At 37.9% G+C, this 17,596-nt stretch overlaps 2 protein-coding genes across 2 annotated transcripts; both read right to left on the reverse strand.

Moving 5' to 3' along the window:
• Nucleotides 1–2,257: 2,257 nt before the first annotated feature.
• On the reverse strand, nucleotides 2,258–17,260 carry LOC134657162 (glutamate receptor 3-like). The gene is made up of 11 exons (XM_063512715.1): nucleotides 16,941–17,260; nucleotides 15,521–15,672; nucleotides 14,963–15,185; nucleotides 14,160–14,343; nucleotides 10,669–10,844; nucleotides 9,909–10,129; nucleotides 9,541–9,646; nucleotides 5,517–5,695; nucleotides 4,809–4,913; nucleotides 3,080–3,246; nucleotides 2,258–2,495 (listed from the first exon to the last, which is right to left on the reverse strand). The coding sequence occupies exons 1-11, from the start codon at nucleotides 17,089–17,091 to the stop codon at nucleotides 2,258–2,260; spliced, it is 1,902 nt and encodes a 633-aa protein (XP_063368785.1). The 5' UTR covers nucleotides 17,092–17,260.
• Nucleotides 6,067–8,380, reverse strand: LOC134656852 (large ribosomal subunit protein uL1). Its single transcript, XM_063512377.1, has 5 exons — nucleotides 8,300–8,380; nucleotides 7,958–8,113; nucleotides 7,351–7,506; nucleotides 6,789–6,954; nucleotides 6,067–6,261 (listed from the first exon to the last, which is right to left on the reverse strand). Exons 1-5 carry the CDS (start codon nucleotides 8,302–8,304, stop codon nucleotides 6,091–6,093), a joined length of 654 nt encoding a protein of 217 aa, XP_063368447.1. The 5' UTR covers nucleotides 8,305–8,380; the 3' UTR covers nucleotides 6,067–6,090.
• Nucleotides 17,261–17,596: the final 336 nt, after the last annotated feature.

A 17,596-nucleotide genomic window follows, 5' to 3' on the forward strand; every position in this document is an offset into this window, starting at 1 on the left:
ATTTGATTAGTCATTGTAGAAACCTAGATGCACTGTTGTATTAACATTAAATTTAAATGAAAATTATGGAATTAAAATAATGGTACAGTCTGCATCAAATATTTAGACAGTAATTTTTTTTATTTTGCAATATATTTGCGTCAGTACATTACTTACATACATACTGGAAATACTGAAAATTCCTGGACTGGCCACTTAGAAAAAATAAGTCGTCTCATATATATCAGAATCCAGAAACTTTCAGTATGGCCCACGTACAAGTAACATTGTCATGTCATACGTTGTTTCGTCTCTCATATTTTCATTAAAATTTGTTGCCTACTGTATTCTTAATCAAAATTTAACAATGTCTTTATCTAAAATTTAAAAATTAATGTGATTTAATGTAAAGCTATTAATAGATAGTTTAAAGTAACTTTAAGAGTGAATTGTAAGTTATCAAACTGTATAATCAGTAAGTTACTTGGCTGTTGAAAGAGCGAATCAAGTACATATATATATATTTCAGTTGCACTCCATTTAGCCATCTCTTTCGCACTTAAGCAATATATATGGTTTCTGAAAAGAGACTGATAATTTATATGTTAGCAGGAGAGGTATTGATACAGATTTTATAAAAGATATGCTTCCAAAGTTCATACCCCATCTACATAAACGTTTTAGGCAATGTCAACCTAATGTCTTATTTTATAGAGTCGCCTTTCCTTTGTTCAGTTTAATAAACAATATAGACACAGTACCCGGCGATAAATATTGCACATCGGTCTTTAGAAAGAGAATATTGGAGACAACGAGAGAGAAAGAGACAACGCTCTACGAAACCGGAATTCCGATGTGCAATATTTATCGCCGGATACTATACATTATGAAGTTTATTTATGAATGTATTATTAAAATGTAAATATTTTCCTAGCCCTAAAGTTCATGAGTTGACCTTTATATTCTGTCTTATGCTTTAGCATAGAAAAAAGAAGTGAGAAGACGCATAAAGTGGTGTAAATATATACAGCATACTGCAAAAGTGCGTACCCACTCTATAAATTAATTCCATTTATAAAGTGAGTAAGTATGCACTTTTGCAGCTGTGTGTAGTCTGGGTTGACAGCTTAACTAGATGGTGTCGACGGTGTCAACTTATGACAGCCGCGAGTGACTTACTAATGTCTCTTAGACTTTTACACATCTAATACAGTCAGCAGCAGAAGTTGCTGAGCGGGCGAGGTGTTCAAAATGATCTTGACGCGACTTTATTGTTAAGAGAATAAGAGCTTGTCAAGGTAATTTTGAACACCTCGCCCGCTTAGCAACTTCTGTTCCTGACTGTACAAACATTGAATCTTTGATACTACAGCGCCATCTAGCTGTCAAACAGGTACAACATACGTTTTATTGGCCCATTTTGTGCATGTTCTTATCTATGTGAATAAGGCAATAGTTAGGTTAGGCTAAGGTGCAAATGTTCCTATGAGTGTAAGAGTATCTGAGTAGCATATGACATGTGTGTACCGTCGACCATTTATAGCTCTAGCCTTGTTAAGTGTCAGTATTTCGGAGATTTTTCTATTAACATACAAGTACGGTATCAAAATATACATATTTCAATTACACGGTGTCTTATTACTTATACTTAGATATTTCATCTTAGATTATTATATTTTCGGTGATTTCTTCGGTTGCGGTGTCCGAGACGCAGTTTACTCTTTTCATTTCTGAAAACATAAACATAATTTAGCTGAGGTAGGCCGTGACCTTTTTTTGTATGTGTGGTTCGATTTTCTATCGACTCGCATCGCCATTTAGTGAAGATGGCAGAGCAAGGTTTATTTTAAAATTTAAAATTAGCCATTCTAGTGGATCAGATCTTTTACCTCGTCGCCAAACTAATAACTCTAGAATGGGTAAGTAATACAGTCAGGGTTGGCCGAACGTTAATTTCAACTGACCATTAACCAGTATAAATTGAACCGTAAACCGTAACGGACGTGTTACCGTCGTTTACGGTTCAATTTGTAATGGTTAATTGTGACGTTATACAATTAACCATTGCAAACCGAGTGGACGCTCCAGCGAGGTGTCCGGCCCGGGATCAATGTTAAACACATGCCAACATACGAGTGGCCTCAGTACCGCTGTACAGTGGCGTTCAAAAGTGCATGGATAGATCTCGACCGTAATGCCTTAATATTACGGTTGAAACATGTCCATGCAGTTTTGAACGCCAGTGTATATACCTACAAACCCCTGCAGGCCTAGTCGTTCACCACAGATGCGGCACACTATGCCTCGGGATTTTACCTCGTCGCTTAACCAATATCTCCAGTCCAAGTATCGGCAGCGTCAATGCATAAATTGCCAGCAGTACGCGGAAGGCGGGCGCAACGTCGCTCAGTCGTACCGCGTTGAACATGGCAGCACTAGCGCCGCAGCGGGGACGCTCTGGAACTAGGCGCCGCGCCGAGCGGCTCTGCACTCCCACTTCCATTATGCGGTTAGCACTGCAGTACAGAAGATTTTTTTTAGTCTAGGAGTGTTTAGGGCAGACAGGACACTCAAAAAATATACAGTATATTTTTTGAGTGTCCTGTCTGCCCTAAAGAGCCACGACTTAACCGAATGCCTAGATCGGAAACGTGACTAAAACGTGCAATACATTTCGCGTACTCTAGCGTTCCTGATAGTCGTTGGGTCTCTCAAGTCTTACGTAAATATTTTCAAGAATGAAATGAACGAGTAAATCAAGTAAATGTTTTGTAGGACCTCAGTCCAAAATCCAAATTTTACGGTGTCCTATGAGGAGTGGATAAGTGCGCAAAGCCCAAAGTAGATGGCGCTGCAATCATGTAGGTTTCAACTATGGCGGGTTTGGCTAACGGCTTCCAGGTTTTTTTGAAAAAATTAAGAACTTGAAGTTCACGACAACAAAGAAAAACATAAGTTGCTACAAACTTATTGCATGTATCCTACCCTAAAAATCGATATACTGGAAAACGCACCGCCAGAGTATAGAGATGGAACCTGTTTCTAGCGCCCTCTGTAGTGGGTAATCGGCATTTTTTAACGCTATTAGAAAATAACCTACCCGATCCTAAGCATCTCCTTGATAGGCGTGATCTGCGAGAAGGCCACGAAGGGTGACGTATTGGACATGTACTTGATGAAGCCCAGGTTGCACTTCTCGTCCTCTAGGAACGTCTTCTGGATCTGGTCGAAGCCTGCCGTCTTTTCTACGTGGAACGCGAACATGCCCTGAATATACACGAATGATTACGTAGGTATCGCTGGTATATAGGGCTGATGGAACGCAACGGGGTCATAATGTATTGTTTGTCATTTTATCATTAGTCATAAAACTGAAATCGTTAACATTTCAGGATTTTCGTTAGTTTAGGTTAGGTTAGGTTTGTTTTATGGCAATCCTGAAAAGTGACGCGTTTCTGAACCAAATGAATTATGACTAAGGAAAATTTGGACAAACCATACATTATGGCTTAAAACTATTTGGGAAACAATAGACCCGAACGCGACACGTGATCGACAGCCCGCCTGCTTCCGGCCGGGCGTCCCTACACTACATTGCCACATATAAGTAGGCTGGGTGAGTAGTTGAGTCATAGTATAGTACTTATTCTCACTTTCTGTACTTGGGATATAGTTAGGGCTTGCAATTCGAATATTCGAATATTCGAATTTGTCGAATATTCGACCTGTTTTGATATTCGAATATTCGGCCGCTCAGGATTCGAATATTCGAATATTTTTTATTACTATAAAAAAACTATGTCATCCGCTGTAGTTACAGTTTCTGTGTGTTTTTCGGGTATTTACAGTAAATGAGGAACGGTAGGTACCCAAATACGTAGGAAATAATATTTTTACTGTATTCCTCTCGATAGACTTCGTGAATACAGTGAAACCTAACCCAATTTAAAAGAAAACGAAATCAAAAAGTATGTTACTTTTACGGTGCGTAAGTTTTATGTTAAAGGGTCATTCTGTTTATCCTATAAGCGTACGTTAAGCGAATTTTTGAAGTCTAAACCTGGCCACTTATCGCAATTCTCAAATTTGATCATACCAAACCTGCCCAACTTGGTAATCTAACCATGCACCTTTAGCTAACGAATAATCCACCCAGTAGTCAACTAACTTTTCCCTTAAATATTCCAATATTATATAATTAGCCATTAGGAATAAAAACTTACCAAAACAAATAATAAAGATTCAAAATACAATGGAATTAAAAGCCTTTTTACAGGCTTCTGAGTGACTACAAGTTAATTTATATCGGAAAATAATTACCTAGGTACCTACTAAAAAAATATCTTGCATACCTCTTAGGTGTTTGGATGGTTAATGTTATATTATTTCACGCAACGACGCATTTATTATAAGTTTTACTCGAAATATTAAATACGTCAAATTTTGGCGTTATACTTTTTATAAATGTGGGCATCTTATAGTAGGATGATAAAATCTAGTCAATTAAGTGGATTTCGGCCAAATATCATTAGTTTTAGCAATATGTGAAAATAGCTTTTGAATAAAACGATAATAAACCGATTTCTCGTTCCTTTTCTTATTATTTATAATATTCGAATAATTATTCGAATATTCGAATACGTCGTCAGAAAAAGTCGAATATTCGAATATCTGAAAGTTTCGAATATTTGCAATCCCTAGATATAGTATAGTCCCTTGATGCGGATACGCACGTGTGACCGAGACAGCGCTATCGCTATACCAGTTCATACTGTTCATAGCAATATCCCGTTCGCACACCGGAGCAGCGTGTTGAAGTGGATACCTACCTCTCTAACTTTGCGTATGCCATCTTCAACACTGAGGAAACCTTTTTTCCCCTGCGAATTAATTTTACGATCTGCTAGAAGACGATGAATTGGACGTGACTCGTGCTGAAAAATAACGTAAATTGATAATTACTCATGTATTATTAAATTGTACCAGAGTCGATCGTGGTCTCGGAGTCTTCTCCGAAACAACGGGGACAACGCCGTCCTCGAAACGACGGAGGTAAATCTTAAAACTTAGATACGCGATTAAGTCCCGGTGTACAATTTAATAATGTGTAAAAATCGTGAAAGTTTAAATCAGTGTTATCTCTACCTACTCGTTGGTACCTAGTTATTTATTTAGAGCATTGTATAACAACTTTTTTACAGGTCATTGGAGTAAATTAACATATATTTCTGAAGCGCATCAGACTCTGGGCAGCTGACACTTGTATTTTGTACTGATGTGGACGTACGTGGCAAAGTGAATTTTCATCTATCCAGTGGACCCAGAAACTGTTGTTGCGTTTCGAAATGTACGTGGGGTCTCAGGAGGCTATATACCTAGTCGCCAGAGTGGTGCCAGTCTTGCACGCAGCCAATACGGTTGTGACACTTGCGAGTAATTTTACCCCGAACATCTCAAATTTCATAGATTTGACATGTCTCCTATGCCTGCCATAGTTCTGCACAGCCATACACAACCGTATACGGCTTATATTTTACCTCGAACATCTGCCACGCATACACGACGTCCTGCGAGCCACACGCCACAGGAGACGTCAGCAGAGTCTCGATGCTGTTGATGTCGTTGGTGGGCGACTGCAGCAGCGCCACCACGTTGGCGGAGTACGCCGTGTACAGAAACATGAACGCCATCAGTCCCAGCAATAGTATCTGCCGGCCTGTTGGTGGAATATTGACGATTTTCCTAAACTTACACATGTAAAACGACGTAGTTTTAGAAATTGTAGATAATACTTATACCTACCTAGTTTGTCATCAGCATTACCCAAAAATCTAGTTCTATGCATTGCAGCATTCCTTACTTATTTTGCATTTATTGTCTCAAAATTGTAATATATTTACGAAAACGTATTTATTTCGTACGAACGTGAATCCGCGTAAGAGGAAACTATGCCATTATTTATTTTTTGATTCCAGCTGTATCCAGTAACAATTTGTTTGTTTTACTAAAAATTATGATAGGAGACGGCAGTGCAGTGGTAAAATTTAAAAAACAAATGGTCAATAAGGTAGTTAAAAAAACAAGATATTTAGTAGTCCAGTATATTATAGCTTAGTACAATCTCTGGGGCGGGCCCATGGTGGATTTCATGTGCAGCGAGCGCACGTTCTGCCAGTGCTTCTTGAGCAGAGACACGAGGAAGTTAATGGACAGATGCACATTCTGTGCAAGCTCGTCCGGGGTCATGTCCACATGGCCGACTGCCACAGATAGACACAGTACCTGGAAAAGGATGGATTCATTCAGTATTCCATTTGGTAGTATTGACAGGTGGATGATTAGAATGAATGATCAGTGAAAGTTGGTCATCAAAGTATTTTCATTAGATAATACATGCAATTTTGAACATCATATCGACTTATTTGTAGTCCTATTTTCTAATTGTTATGAACTGCGACTAACTCTTTTAACAAAGGTGTAAAAATTTTGAAAAACTTGGGATAAAAGTGGCATAACCAAACTAAGTGACTATGTCACCCCTGTAGTGAGATCAAGTAATAATGTAGAAGCGTAGCATTACTTACACCACTACATTATTTTTAAGTATAGGTTGCACATCATCCTGGCCTCGTCCGATAGAGGCGATGCCAGGACGACGTTGCAACTCCCTAAGTTGGTAGTTTTGATAAATGTCATGTCACTCCTCAGCGCCTCGTTGCAGACAAATTCCATCAACACATGATGGACGTCTTCTATTTTATCACACTCTAACTTATACATCACTTTAACAGAACTAGCAAAAAGATTACCTTCTTCATCTGGAACTTGATGGTGGCCTTGACCTCATCAATCTTCTGCGTCATGGACTCCTGGTGGGAGAGCAGACCAGGGAACTTGCCAGCCTTGTTCAGACCGGGGCCCAGCAGACGCGGGATCTGTTTGATCAGGGATTCTGATGCCAGGAAAGCATCGTATCTGGAAATAAGTTGAAGGAAATATTAAAATCTGTTACAAGTGACATACAACATGAAATAAAATCTTACTCTTAAATGGTATGAAAATATTATTGACAGCGTATAGTCAACACTATGGAAAATTGCATCGCTGTGCAGTTGCACCAACGTTGCGTTAAGCAGCTGCCATAGAGTTGACTAGGCGCTAGCGCTCGGGAGAAGCTAGTGTGGAGGTGGCTCTTAAACTGTCATCTATTGAGCTGTCAAAAAAAAACATCCCTCTATCTACCCAGGCCGGAGATCTGTCAGTATCCAAGCAAAGCTCAAAGCCTGGACAAATGCGTATGGCTCTTTTTTGGCCGGAGGGATCTCCGGCTTGGATAGATGACATGTCTAGGTCAATAGATATACAACTTACTTCTTAGCTAGTTTCTTGACAAGCTTCTTGTTCTTATTAAGTTTCTTCAAAGCCTCGGCATCCATGCACGGCACATCCAAGTTCTTGGCCTCGTCGCAGTGCTGCTGGTCTCCCAGGATGCACACCTGCATCTTGGGGCGTGGGATGTACTTTAGCCTGCAATTGATCACTGCTTTAGTGACAAGTACAAAGGTATAGAAATCTGATTAAAATATTTAGGAGTATCAGAGAAAGTTTTTCATCAAAGTATTTTCATTAGATAATACATGCAATTTTAGTCATCATTTAGTTTCATCTAGTTCTTTTTTAAATACAGGGCTAACTGTGAAATTAGCCTATAAAATTTTGTCAGATGTAGAGGCATATTGTTCAGTAAATATTGCCCAACGGATATTAGGGTCTCAAGAAATTAATTCACTAGTTAATAATAAGTAATCGAAGGCTTACCACTCCTTTATAACCTAAGTTAGTCGGAGAGCCGAAGCTCGCCTACCCGATATTTAAAGACTCTGGGTAGAGTCCCGTCAGCAAAAAGCCAACTCCCTGTATTTAACCACTTTGGTGGCCGCATGGCGACCACAAAAATGTTTAGTACAGGTCAACGTACTTGACGGTGCCAGAGAAACGCTTGTCCTTTTGGGGGTCATAGTTCTTCAGACCGATCTGGATTTCAACTGTCTCCAGGAAGCGGCGCTTCTTGTCCTTTGACGACTGAAGCACGGCGTTGACGCACTCATAGAGCGTATCACGAGATACTTTCGACCTAAAATAAGGTTAACATCGGATCATACACACTTTATAGGTTATATCGCCAACGTGTTTCATACATGCCAGTAATTTGTAGTCTACATTGATTGATTTAACAATACTACAGTTTCAGTTCAGTAGTAAACAAGTTCTAATAATCATAATAGTTGTTAATAGTATTTAAACAAATGAAGAAACTTACGACATCGTCGATGAATAAACCACTCCTCACGAAAGTGACAACCGAAAGAAAGAACGTGTAATGGCGGAACCGAAGTGGGGTTAGTGGGGGGTGGAGAACAGTGTTGCCAGATTAAGTTTTTAAAAATCGGTAGGACGACACTAAAAATCCGTAATTTATTGGTCAACAAATCCGACTGGTCGGTTCGGACCGAACCTTACAAGGTTTTCAAAAGTTATTAATACTTATAGTGCGACAAAATATGAAATACTTGGAGAACCGAGGAAAGTTTCATTTGCAGTCTAAAAGTTTTATTCAGTGCCGCTGTCATCACTCTGTTGTTTCGCAGAAAAATAACTTTTTTGTATAACTTTTAGTAATAATAGTCTAAAGGTTAGTCTGATATTCCATAGATTCAACAATAATTTCTGTAGATCAGTAGATCCAAGGCAATTCTGTAGGCACACGGTCTAAATACTGTAGATCTACGGATTTTTTCGTAATGTGGCAATGTTGACGAAGAGCGCATGCGCGTCAATATTTTTTCTTTACACCGGATTCCGACTTTTTTGCCCAATAACAAATTATAGCTGATCAATTAAATCTTGTCAGTAAAAAAAGGCGCGAAATTCAAATTTTCTATGGGACGATTTCGCTTCGCGCCTACATTTTTCAAATATGCCGCCTTTTTCTACTGTCAAGATCTGGTTGACCAAGTATAAATGTGGTTATGTTGGTAGCAATGGAAATTGTAGTATTTTATTTAATAACGTAACCAAAACGTAACGACGAAGTGTCTTTTCATAAACGGATATCCTAATAAAAAGAAATATTAGAATTATACTTGGTCAGCCAGATCTTGACAGTAGAAAAAGGCGGCAAATTTGAAAAATATAGGCGCGAAGGGATATCGTCCCATAGAAAATTTGAATTTCGCGCCTTTTTTTACTGACAACATTTGGTTGACCAGCTATATTAAAAATAATTATAGCTGGTCAAGCAGATCTTGTCAGTAGAAAAAGGCGGCAAATTTGAAAAATGTAGGTGCGAACTATGGGTGCGAAGGGATATCGTGCCATAGAAAATTTGAATTTCGCGCCTTTTTTACTGACAAGATTTGCTTGCCCAGCTATAGGTATCAAATATTATCATAGTGGTTATATATATTCTCTTTGTGTATTATGTGTGTACATACAGTACATATTATGGCCAAAGTATGGCTTACACGTTAACAATCTTAGTTTTAGTTAAATTTAACTTACTGGCTATAGAAAGCGGATCAGCTGCAGTTCCTTGTTGAAATACTAAACACAGCGTATCAAAAAATCCATCGGATATTTTTTGAAGCCATGACTTGTCGTAATTCTTCTGTAAATAACATCTTTTAAAGTAAGAAGAATTTCGTGCAATGATCCGCTATTTCCTATCTCTATTGCACGCGCGTAATTATATTGCTGTCCCGCTCATGATGCCTGTAGTCAATGCCACTGTGGGAGCGGGACAGCATTATGAAAGCCATAGGAAATGGCGGATCAATGTCAATGTACGACATTCTTCTTGCTTAGCTTCCTTACTTTAGTTATTATGAGTTTAGGTAGTTTATAATATTTATTTAAACAAAACAACTTACCATACGATCCTCTCCAAAATAAGATAAAAATAAAGTAGAGGTTGATATAATAATGAGAACTACAGTTGAAATCCAAACACCAACACCAAAAGGTAGAACGTAGATGTTAGTCACCGATGCAAGCGCCGGCTTCTTGAACACGAACATAGCTTCAATCTTCGAAGGGGGCAGGACGTAGTTCAAGTATTTTACACGTTCTTTTTGTACCATCATACCGGAACCTGTGAGAGTTTAAGCACATTATTTGTTAGAAAATCATCATCTTCCTCGCGTTGTCCCGGCATTTTGCCACGGCTCATGGGAGCCTGGGGTCCGCTTGGCAACTAATCCCAGTAATTGGCGTGGGCACTAGTTTTACGAAAGCGACTGCCATCTGACCTTCCAACCCAGAGGGTAAACTAGGCCCGCATTAGGATTAGTCCGGTTTCCTCACGATGTTTTCCTTCACCGAAAAGCGACTGGTAAATATCAAATATTATATTATATTATTATATATTATATTATTTGTTAGAAAATACGACCACAATATAACTAAAATATGAATAAAAATACATAAATACTAGCAACCCGCGCCGGCTTTGCACGGGTTAACAAATTATACATAAACATAATCTCTTGAATCACTCTATCTATTAAATAAATCTGCATCAAAATCCGTTGCGTAGTTTTAAAGACCTAAGCATACAGTATACAGACAGACAGACAGACAGACAGCGGGAAGCGACTTTGTTTTATACTATGTAGTGATTAGATGTGCAACCTGCTATATCAGCCCGTCCATCTTGCATTTCACGGATGATTCCGTCCCACTGACCATCCGGTTGCAGGTAGCCCCATGAGGTAGTCCCATTCAGTACCTTGGTTCCATTTACCCACTCTACGAGGTGCGTACACATATAGTATACTACTTTAGTTATTGTGTCTCGCTCCCGGTGCCTGAAAGAATATTATGAGCAATTATTTGTATAAGTGAGTAAATGTGCGAAGTTGGTGGTGGGGGAAACACAAGGGACGCAAGCGCACGACGCGACGTGGTGTAAAATACCTATGCACTTTTGTGGGGCGACATCTTCAGTTGCCAATAGGGCTTGCAAATATTCGAAACTTTCAGATATTCGAATATTCGACATTTTCTGACGACGTATTCGAATATTCGAATAATTATTCGAATATTATAAAAAATAAAAAAAGGAACGAGAAATCGGTTTATTATCGTTTTATTCAAAAGCTTTATTCACATATTGCTAAAACTAAGGATATTTGGCAGAAATCCACTTAATTGACTAGATTTTATCATCCTACTATTTATAAGATGCCCACATTTATAAAAACAAGTAAAACGCCAAAATTACACGTATTTAATATTTCTAGATATAACTTAAGTTATTATAAATGCGTCGTTGCGTGAAATAATATAACTTTAACCATCCAAACACCTAGGTATGCAAGATATTTTTTTTAGTAGGTAATTATTTTCCGATTTAAATTAACTTGTAATCACTCCTGTAAAAAGGCCTTTATAATTTCACTAGACGGGCCCGCAGCTCCGCTCGCGTAAATGAAGTAAAGAGTTTGTCTTATGTTTAGTTAGATACCGATATTATGATGTATTGAACCCTGCCAGGGTTTATAACTGTGATAGGGACTTCTTATTTATAACCGTTATTTGGATAACTTTATTCGCAAATTTCTCAAAAAATGATGTGATTTGATAAAAGGCAAGATTGTATTTTTTCATCTACGTAGGTATTTATTTAAAACTTGTTTCAACATAAAATTATTATTTATTTTTATAAGCCCAATTGCAAAAACCACCGCCCATAAATCGTATTTTCATACAAACGTAAGTAGTCCCCATTTCCTTGTCTGGATATTGACATTACTTACGACGGCTACGGTGACGCAACGACCCAAAGTGAGTCCTGGCCTCCGACACCAGATCACGCCATGTTTCCCGGTCTTGCGATAGCTCTCGCCAGTCGCCATGGCCGAGGTTGAGCAGATCTTTAGCAACTACGTCGTTCCAGCGATACCTGTAGGACGTCCAATCGGGCGTCTCCCATTTCGTTGTCCCAAGTACGCTCTCTTCACGACACTATCCTCTCCCATTCTCTCGTATCCGAGCCACTGAGCGATTAGCCGCTTTGGTCTCTCCAATGCCCAAATACATCACCACTATAACGGAACACATCCTTATTTCTATGCAACAAAGTTATATTACGATATATTTGGCTACTTTAGCCTTCACTATTTATTTGATGCTGACTGTACATTTGCTTCATGAATTTGTAGTCTCCATTAGATATATACCGGAGCCACCAAGGTCGCTCAAAAATATCTGAACATGCACTTTAACTACATTATAATTTACATTGTTCAGATATTTGTGAATACCTCGGCCGCTCCGATATATCTGATGGTGACTGTTCAGCATGAAGAAAAAATCCTACCTGGTCTAGTCGTATCGTATTACGCGAGAAAACAGTTCCCGAATTGGTTATATCTGTAAAGTCATTAAAGTATAATTATCATACACACATTATTACGGGCACCATCCCTTAAACTGATGGGCTTCATATTAAATAACTTAATTGCTATCAACTTTGTATTTTTGGCCCATCTCGGCAGCCCGTTCCCCGGACGAATGGCAATGTTTGCCGAAGCCGTGAAAAGTCAATCTGAATAATATAACTCAAAAAGAAATGTATAACAATTAAATACAAATTATTAACACGATAATCATACGATAATACTAATTTGATTGATATTATTGATAAGTCATATATTGCATAAGTCACTCGTATGGTAAGCCCAGACTAAGGTTGAGGTTGACATCACTTTTTATTTTACTTCGTGTAAATCGTGTAATAAAACGCCGCAATAACTGTATACCAACATGACAAACAAAATCATTTGGTATGTCTGTAGCACCACATCAAATAATGTTGTCTGTAGCACCACCGAAACGAAACCAACCGAGAGTTGCCGAAAATGGCCGATCATCGTAAAATGAAGATTGTTATGAAAATTTCTTTTGCTTATTGTAAATTAAATACGCATCGAAAGCGATAGTTTTTATGCTCTAGTTCTATTCTCATATTTAGATAATAGATTTAAACAGTTTTTTCTTATCATACGTGCGTGGTATTCGAGAAACGTGTCAAAAACTTTTTTAGAAATTTGTAAGGCGCCATCTCGCTTCTTCCCTCGTTTTTTATCCCGTTCTGGTTTTTCAATTTTATATATATAGATTGTATTTTGAATCTTTATTGACTTTATTTGTTTTAGCAAGTTATTATTCCTAATGGTCGGCTAATTATATAAGTAATATTGGAATATTTAAGGGAAAAAGTTAGTTGAGTATTGGGTGGATTATTCGTCAGCTAAAGGTGCATGGTTAGATTACCAAGTTGGGCAGGTTTGGTATGATTAAATTTGAGAATTGCGATAAGTGGCAAGGTTTAGACTTCAAAAATTCGCTTAACGTACGCTTGTACTGAATAAGCAGAATGACCCTTTAACTTAAAACTTACGCACCGTAAAAATAACATACTTTTTGATTTCGTTTTCTTTTAAATTGAGTTAGGTTTCACTGAATATTCACGAAGTCTATCGAGAGGAATACAGTAAAAATATTATTTTCTTCGTATTTGGGTACCTACCGTTCCTCATTCACTGTAAATACCCGTAAAACACACAGAAACTGTAACTACAGCGGATGACATAGATTTTTTTATAGTAATAAAAAATATTCGAATATTCGAAACCTGAGCGGCCGAATATTCGAATATCAAAACAGGTCGAATATTCGACAAATTCGAATATTCGAATTGCAAGCCCTAGTTGCCAAGTTGCCAACTGTCAATCAATCACTTATTTATTTCTTAAAGCAATATTTCCCACACCCACTAGGGCGGCGCTACAGTCGCACGTGGAGCGAATATTAATAAAAGCTTGTTCTAGCCCGCAATTAATTGAGGGAATTGCAATTAATGAGGGAGCTGCGAGACCTTCACATAAGTAGAGGCCAATATTTGATGCCGGTTATGCTCTGGTTTCCTAGGATAGCGGTGCCGTCATATAGCGGCCGTCTCCATACAAATACTACGACATCCAATATTTAGCTGTATTATTTAGTATGGAGACGGCCGCTATATGACGGCACCGCTATCCTAGGAAAACCGATCTTTAGTGGTGAGGAATGAAGACTCGGTGCCTTGTTCTAATTTGCTGCAGTGTCTTTAGGCTTACAGATAGTCGGGCATGTCTTCCAAAGTTCGGTTGTGCAGTAAAACGGTTGGTACTACGACATCCGCGCCGCGCAGGTCGCGCCGCCGCACCGCCGCCTGCGCCGGCCGCGGCCGGACGAAGCCGGCCGGCGTCCACACGCCGAGGTCCTCCCATATCAAAGGGAGGTGGGCTTTTATTTTATACACTGGAAAGAGGTGACAGATCTCTAATACTGTGGAGGAAAGTATATATTATAGCTTTATAGCCCTTTATTGCGAAGTTGGTGTTTTATAAATAACCCGTGGGTATTAAAAAATAAGTTTAGGTATTATTAGTCATAGAGTGATTAGGGTGATAGGGTATGTTTTGTTCACAATGGAAATCTAAAGTTACAATTACTACTATTAATTTACTCACGTAAGTATTAATACATAATTACCTTATACCTCATTATAATACTCAATGCATGTATTAAAATTATCTATAAGTAGGTATACGGTTAAACAGAAATCAATTTACAAAGAAGGAAATTAAGGTTTGGTTGTAGGCTTTTTATACAGGCCCTTTCACCCTAAAGGCCGATTCTGATTTAATAATTTGTTACGGTTTTTATCTCGTTTTGACACGACATTTACGATCGCTAACGCTAAGAGCCCTACACAAGCGTATCCCGAGCGTCGCGTCGGCACGCTGCGCTGCTGCTCGACTTGCCACGCGCCTTTATTCCTAAGCGTGTAAACAAAGTGATGGTCGAGTTTAAATCTTGCTCTTTTTCTTTAATTTTAATTATAATTTTCATTTTTATAAAGATACAGAAATCTTACCTGAATATAAAAGTACGCAGTTACTTCGTTGGAATGCAACATAGACCTCCGTATTTATATTAATATACAGGTTAGTGAACTGATCTTCAATGGCTCGTTTCTCATCAATGTAATCATTATTTGCTATGGAGTTTATATCATTGTAGCGATCATTATTCGGATCATTCTTATTGGCAAACAGTAGCCATCGACTGGGACTCTTCATCGATTCATCCTTGATTGCCTTGATAGATTAGAAATTGAGCTTAATTAGATTTAGTTAGCTACTTACTAAAACAGTTTCGTAGGTAGTATTTCTTGAGGTAGATAGCTTTTATTGAACAATTTAGGTAAAATGATCGTTATTTATGGAATAGGGATTTAAATTATAGAAATGGAAATTATATGACAAATCAATTTATAAACGAATAAGTACCTATAGCTAGGTAATTGCATGGCACTGTTCTGTGTTGCTGGGAAAGTAAAACTTCCAAGGCTCGAAATTATTAGTTCGTTCAAGTAACCAATGCCATTTTCACCTATTTTCAGAGTATGAGAAATGAAAACTAAATTAGGTACCTTGTACAATAGGTCCCGCGCAGATTTACCGTGTAAGTCGACCAAGTGAACGACATCATCAGTATCCTTAGATAGCGTATATTGATTTTTAGAGGCTATTTTAAATTGTTTGTGATCAGCAGCTAGCATTTTGCACATTTGCACATGTTCTTCTGAAATGCAAGAGGAAAACAACTTACTTAAAAGTCTTTTCTGTGTTAATGACGTATTAGACATAATTATGCTGCTTCATGCGGTTGCGAACGTTTTCGCTATTAAAGCCTGGACTATAACCGCGAAAATCGAAGTTCGCAAATTGCAGGCATCTTCCTCTGTCACTCTAATTACGCCTTCATTGGAGTAAAAAAGAAAGATTCCCGCAATTTGCGAATTTCGGTTTTCACGGTAGCCAAAAAAGATTGCTACAGGCTACGGCTACAGGCACATCTGCGCACTGAAAGGGTTAATTTGACGCAGATACATATAGGTATATAATACAATATTGAAATGAAATTGGTACTATTATAGCTGTTACAGGAAGGCATTTCATGAAGTTTCATAGTTTTTACTCTACGCTTATTTTTTGCTATAAACCGGAAAATCCTGCTACGAGCTACAGTGTAACTAAGCCACGTACCATATGTATTAATGAAACAAATCTAATTAACTTATTACACCGAGTTTTATTATAATTACAGCGAGGAAATGCTGCCAGCATTTACGGCACCATGCCGCAGGGGTATATTTAGTTTTTCTTAATAAAAGATAATACCTAAGGTTAAGTTTTTAGTTATTTATATTAAGATTAGTTTTACTTATTTTTAGATTTAGTTTTTAAGTTTTATAGGTTAATGTTTTTGTATATTTACTGAAAATAAATTACCTATGTCTCAGTATAAAAAAAAATATAGGTACCGTAAAACGGGGTGAGTAGGTTTCGCGGGGAGAGGTGGGTTATGAATGGGGAGAGAAGGTTTGAGAGGGGGGTGAGAAGGGATTTTAGGGCTACTGCTACAAAAATAATGTATTCCAATTTAAAATGGAGCTATAGTAATACGCATAATAAAAAAAAATCGATCCAACAATCTTCCAAAATCACCTTTGTATGAAAACCCCTCTCACCCCAAATACGAGGCACTACGGGGTGAGGTGGGTTTTCCTCTTTATCGTCAAAGTTATGAAATGGAACTACCCAAAACAAAATAAAAACTAAAATACAAACGTCCGGAACACTTATTATATACACCATTCAGTTTTCATATGTAAAAATAAAATGTTATCGAGTTAATAAATTTCAGTTTTGACCCTACTCACCCCATTTTACGGTAATATACCTATATTATATTTATATATTTGAAATGTAGACCGGTACAGTCGTCTGATTGTGTGTGGAAGATAAACTAAAGGAAATTAAGTACTTAATACGTGCTTAATTCTTTACTTTTACTCAGTTGCATATGCGAGACAATAGTCGATGACCTTCCTTCGCGTTGCAGAAAACCTTTCAGGAATTCAACGCGACTCAAATCATCAGATTGTGCTTTCGAAACACAAATGAGTGTCAAGATGAAGAATAATTGGAAATGCGCCATCGTTGGATGGAAGCGAGCGATTTACAAAGGAACTAGAGTTAAGATTCTATTTAGGTAAACTAGGGTGAAGTATTCACTAATTTGTTTATGTTGTGCTGTAAACGTACGTTTTGAACTCTGGACTCGTAGTCACTGTTTGAAATTGTAGATCAAATTATATTGGACGGTTAAGCCGTTTAAAAAGAAAAAACACTGTCTTGATATTTATTCTCGAAAATAGTACCTACGAAGTCAACCTCAATTCTTAATCAAAGAATAGCACAGCCAATTTTAAAATGTTCCTTTTTGTCGACAACAGTAATTTGCGGTTGAATTTTTTATTTGCCTTGCCGGAATCAGTTATGGCCGTAATTTACTTTTTGCAACCTATAATCAAGAGCTTCTTAGCGAAAGAATGGTCGATTGAATAGTTGACATGGTAATTTATTGTTTTGTAATTTTTAACGATGGCCAAAGAATACTTAATAAATAGAATTTTCATTAGCTTTATCATGGCTGTCGGCCA

Source organism: Cydia amplana, chromosome 19, assembly GCF_948474715.1.
Source record: "Cydia amplana chromosome 19, ilCydAmpl1.1, whole genome shotgun sequence".
NCBI classification, from domain to species: domain Eukaryota; kingdom Metazoa; phylum Arthropoda; class Insecta; order Lepidoptera; family Tortricidae; genus Cydia; species Cydia amplana.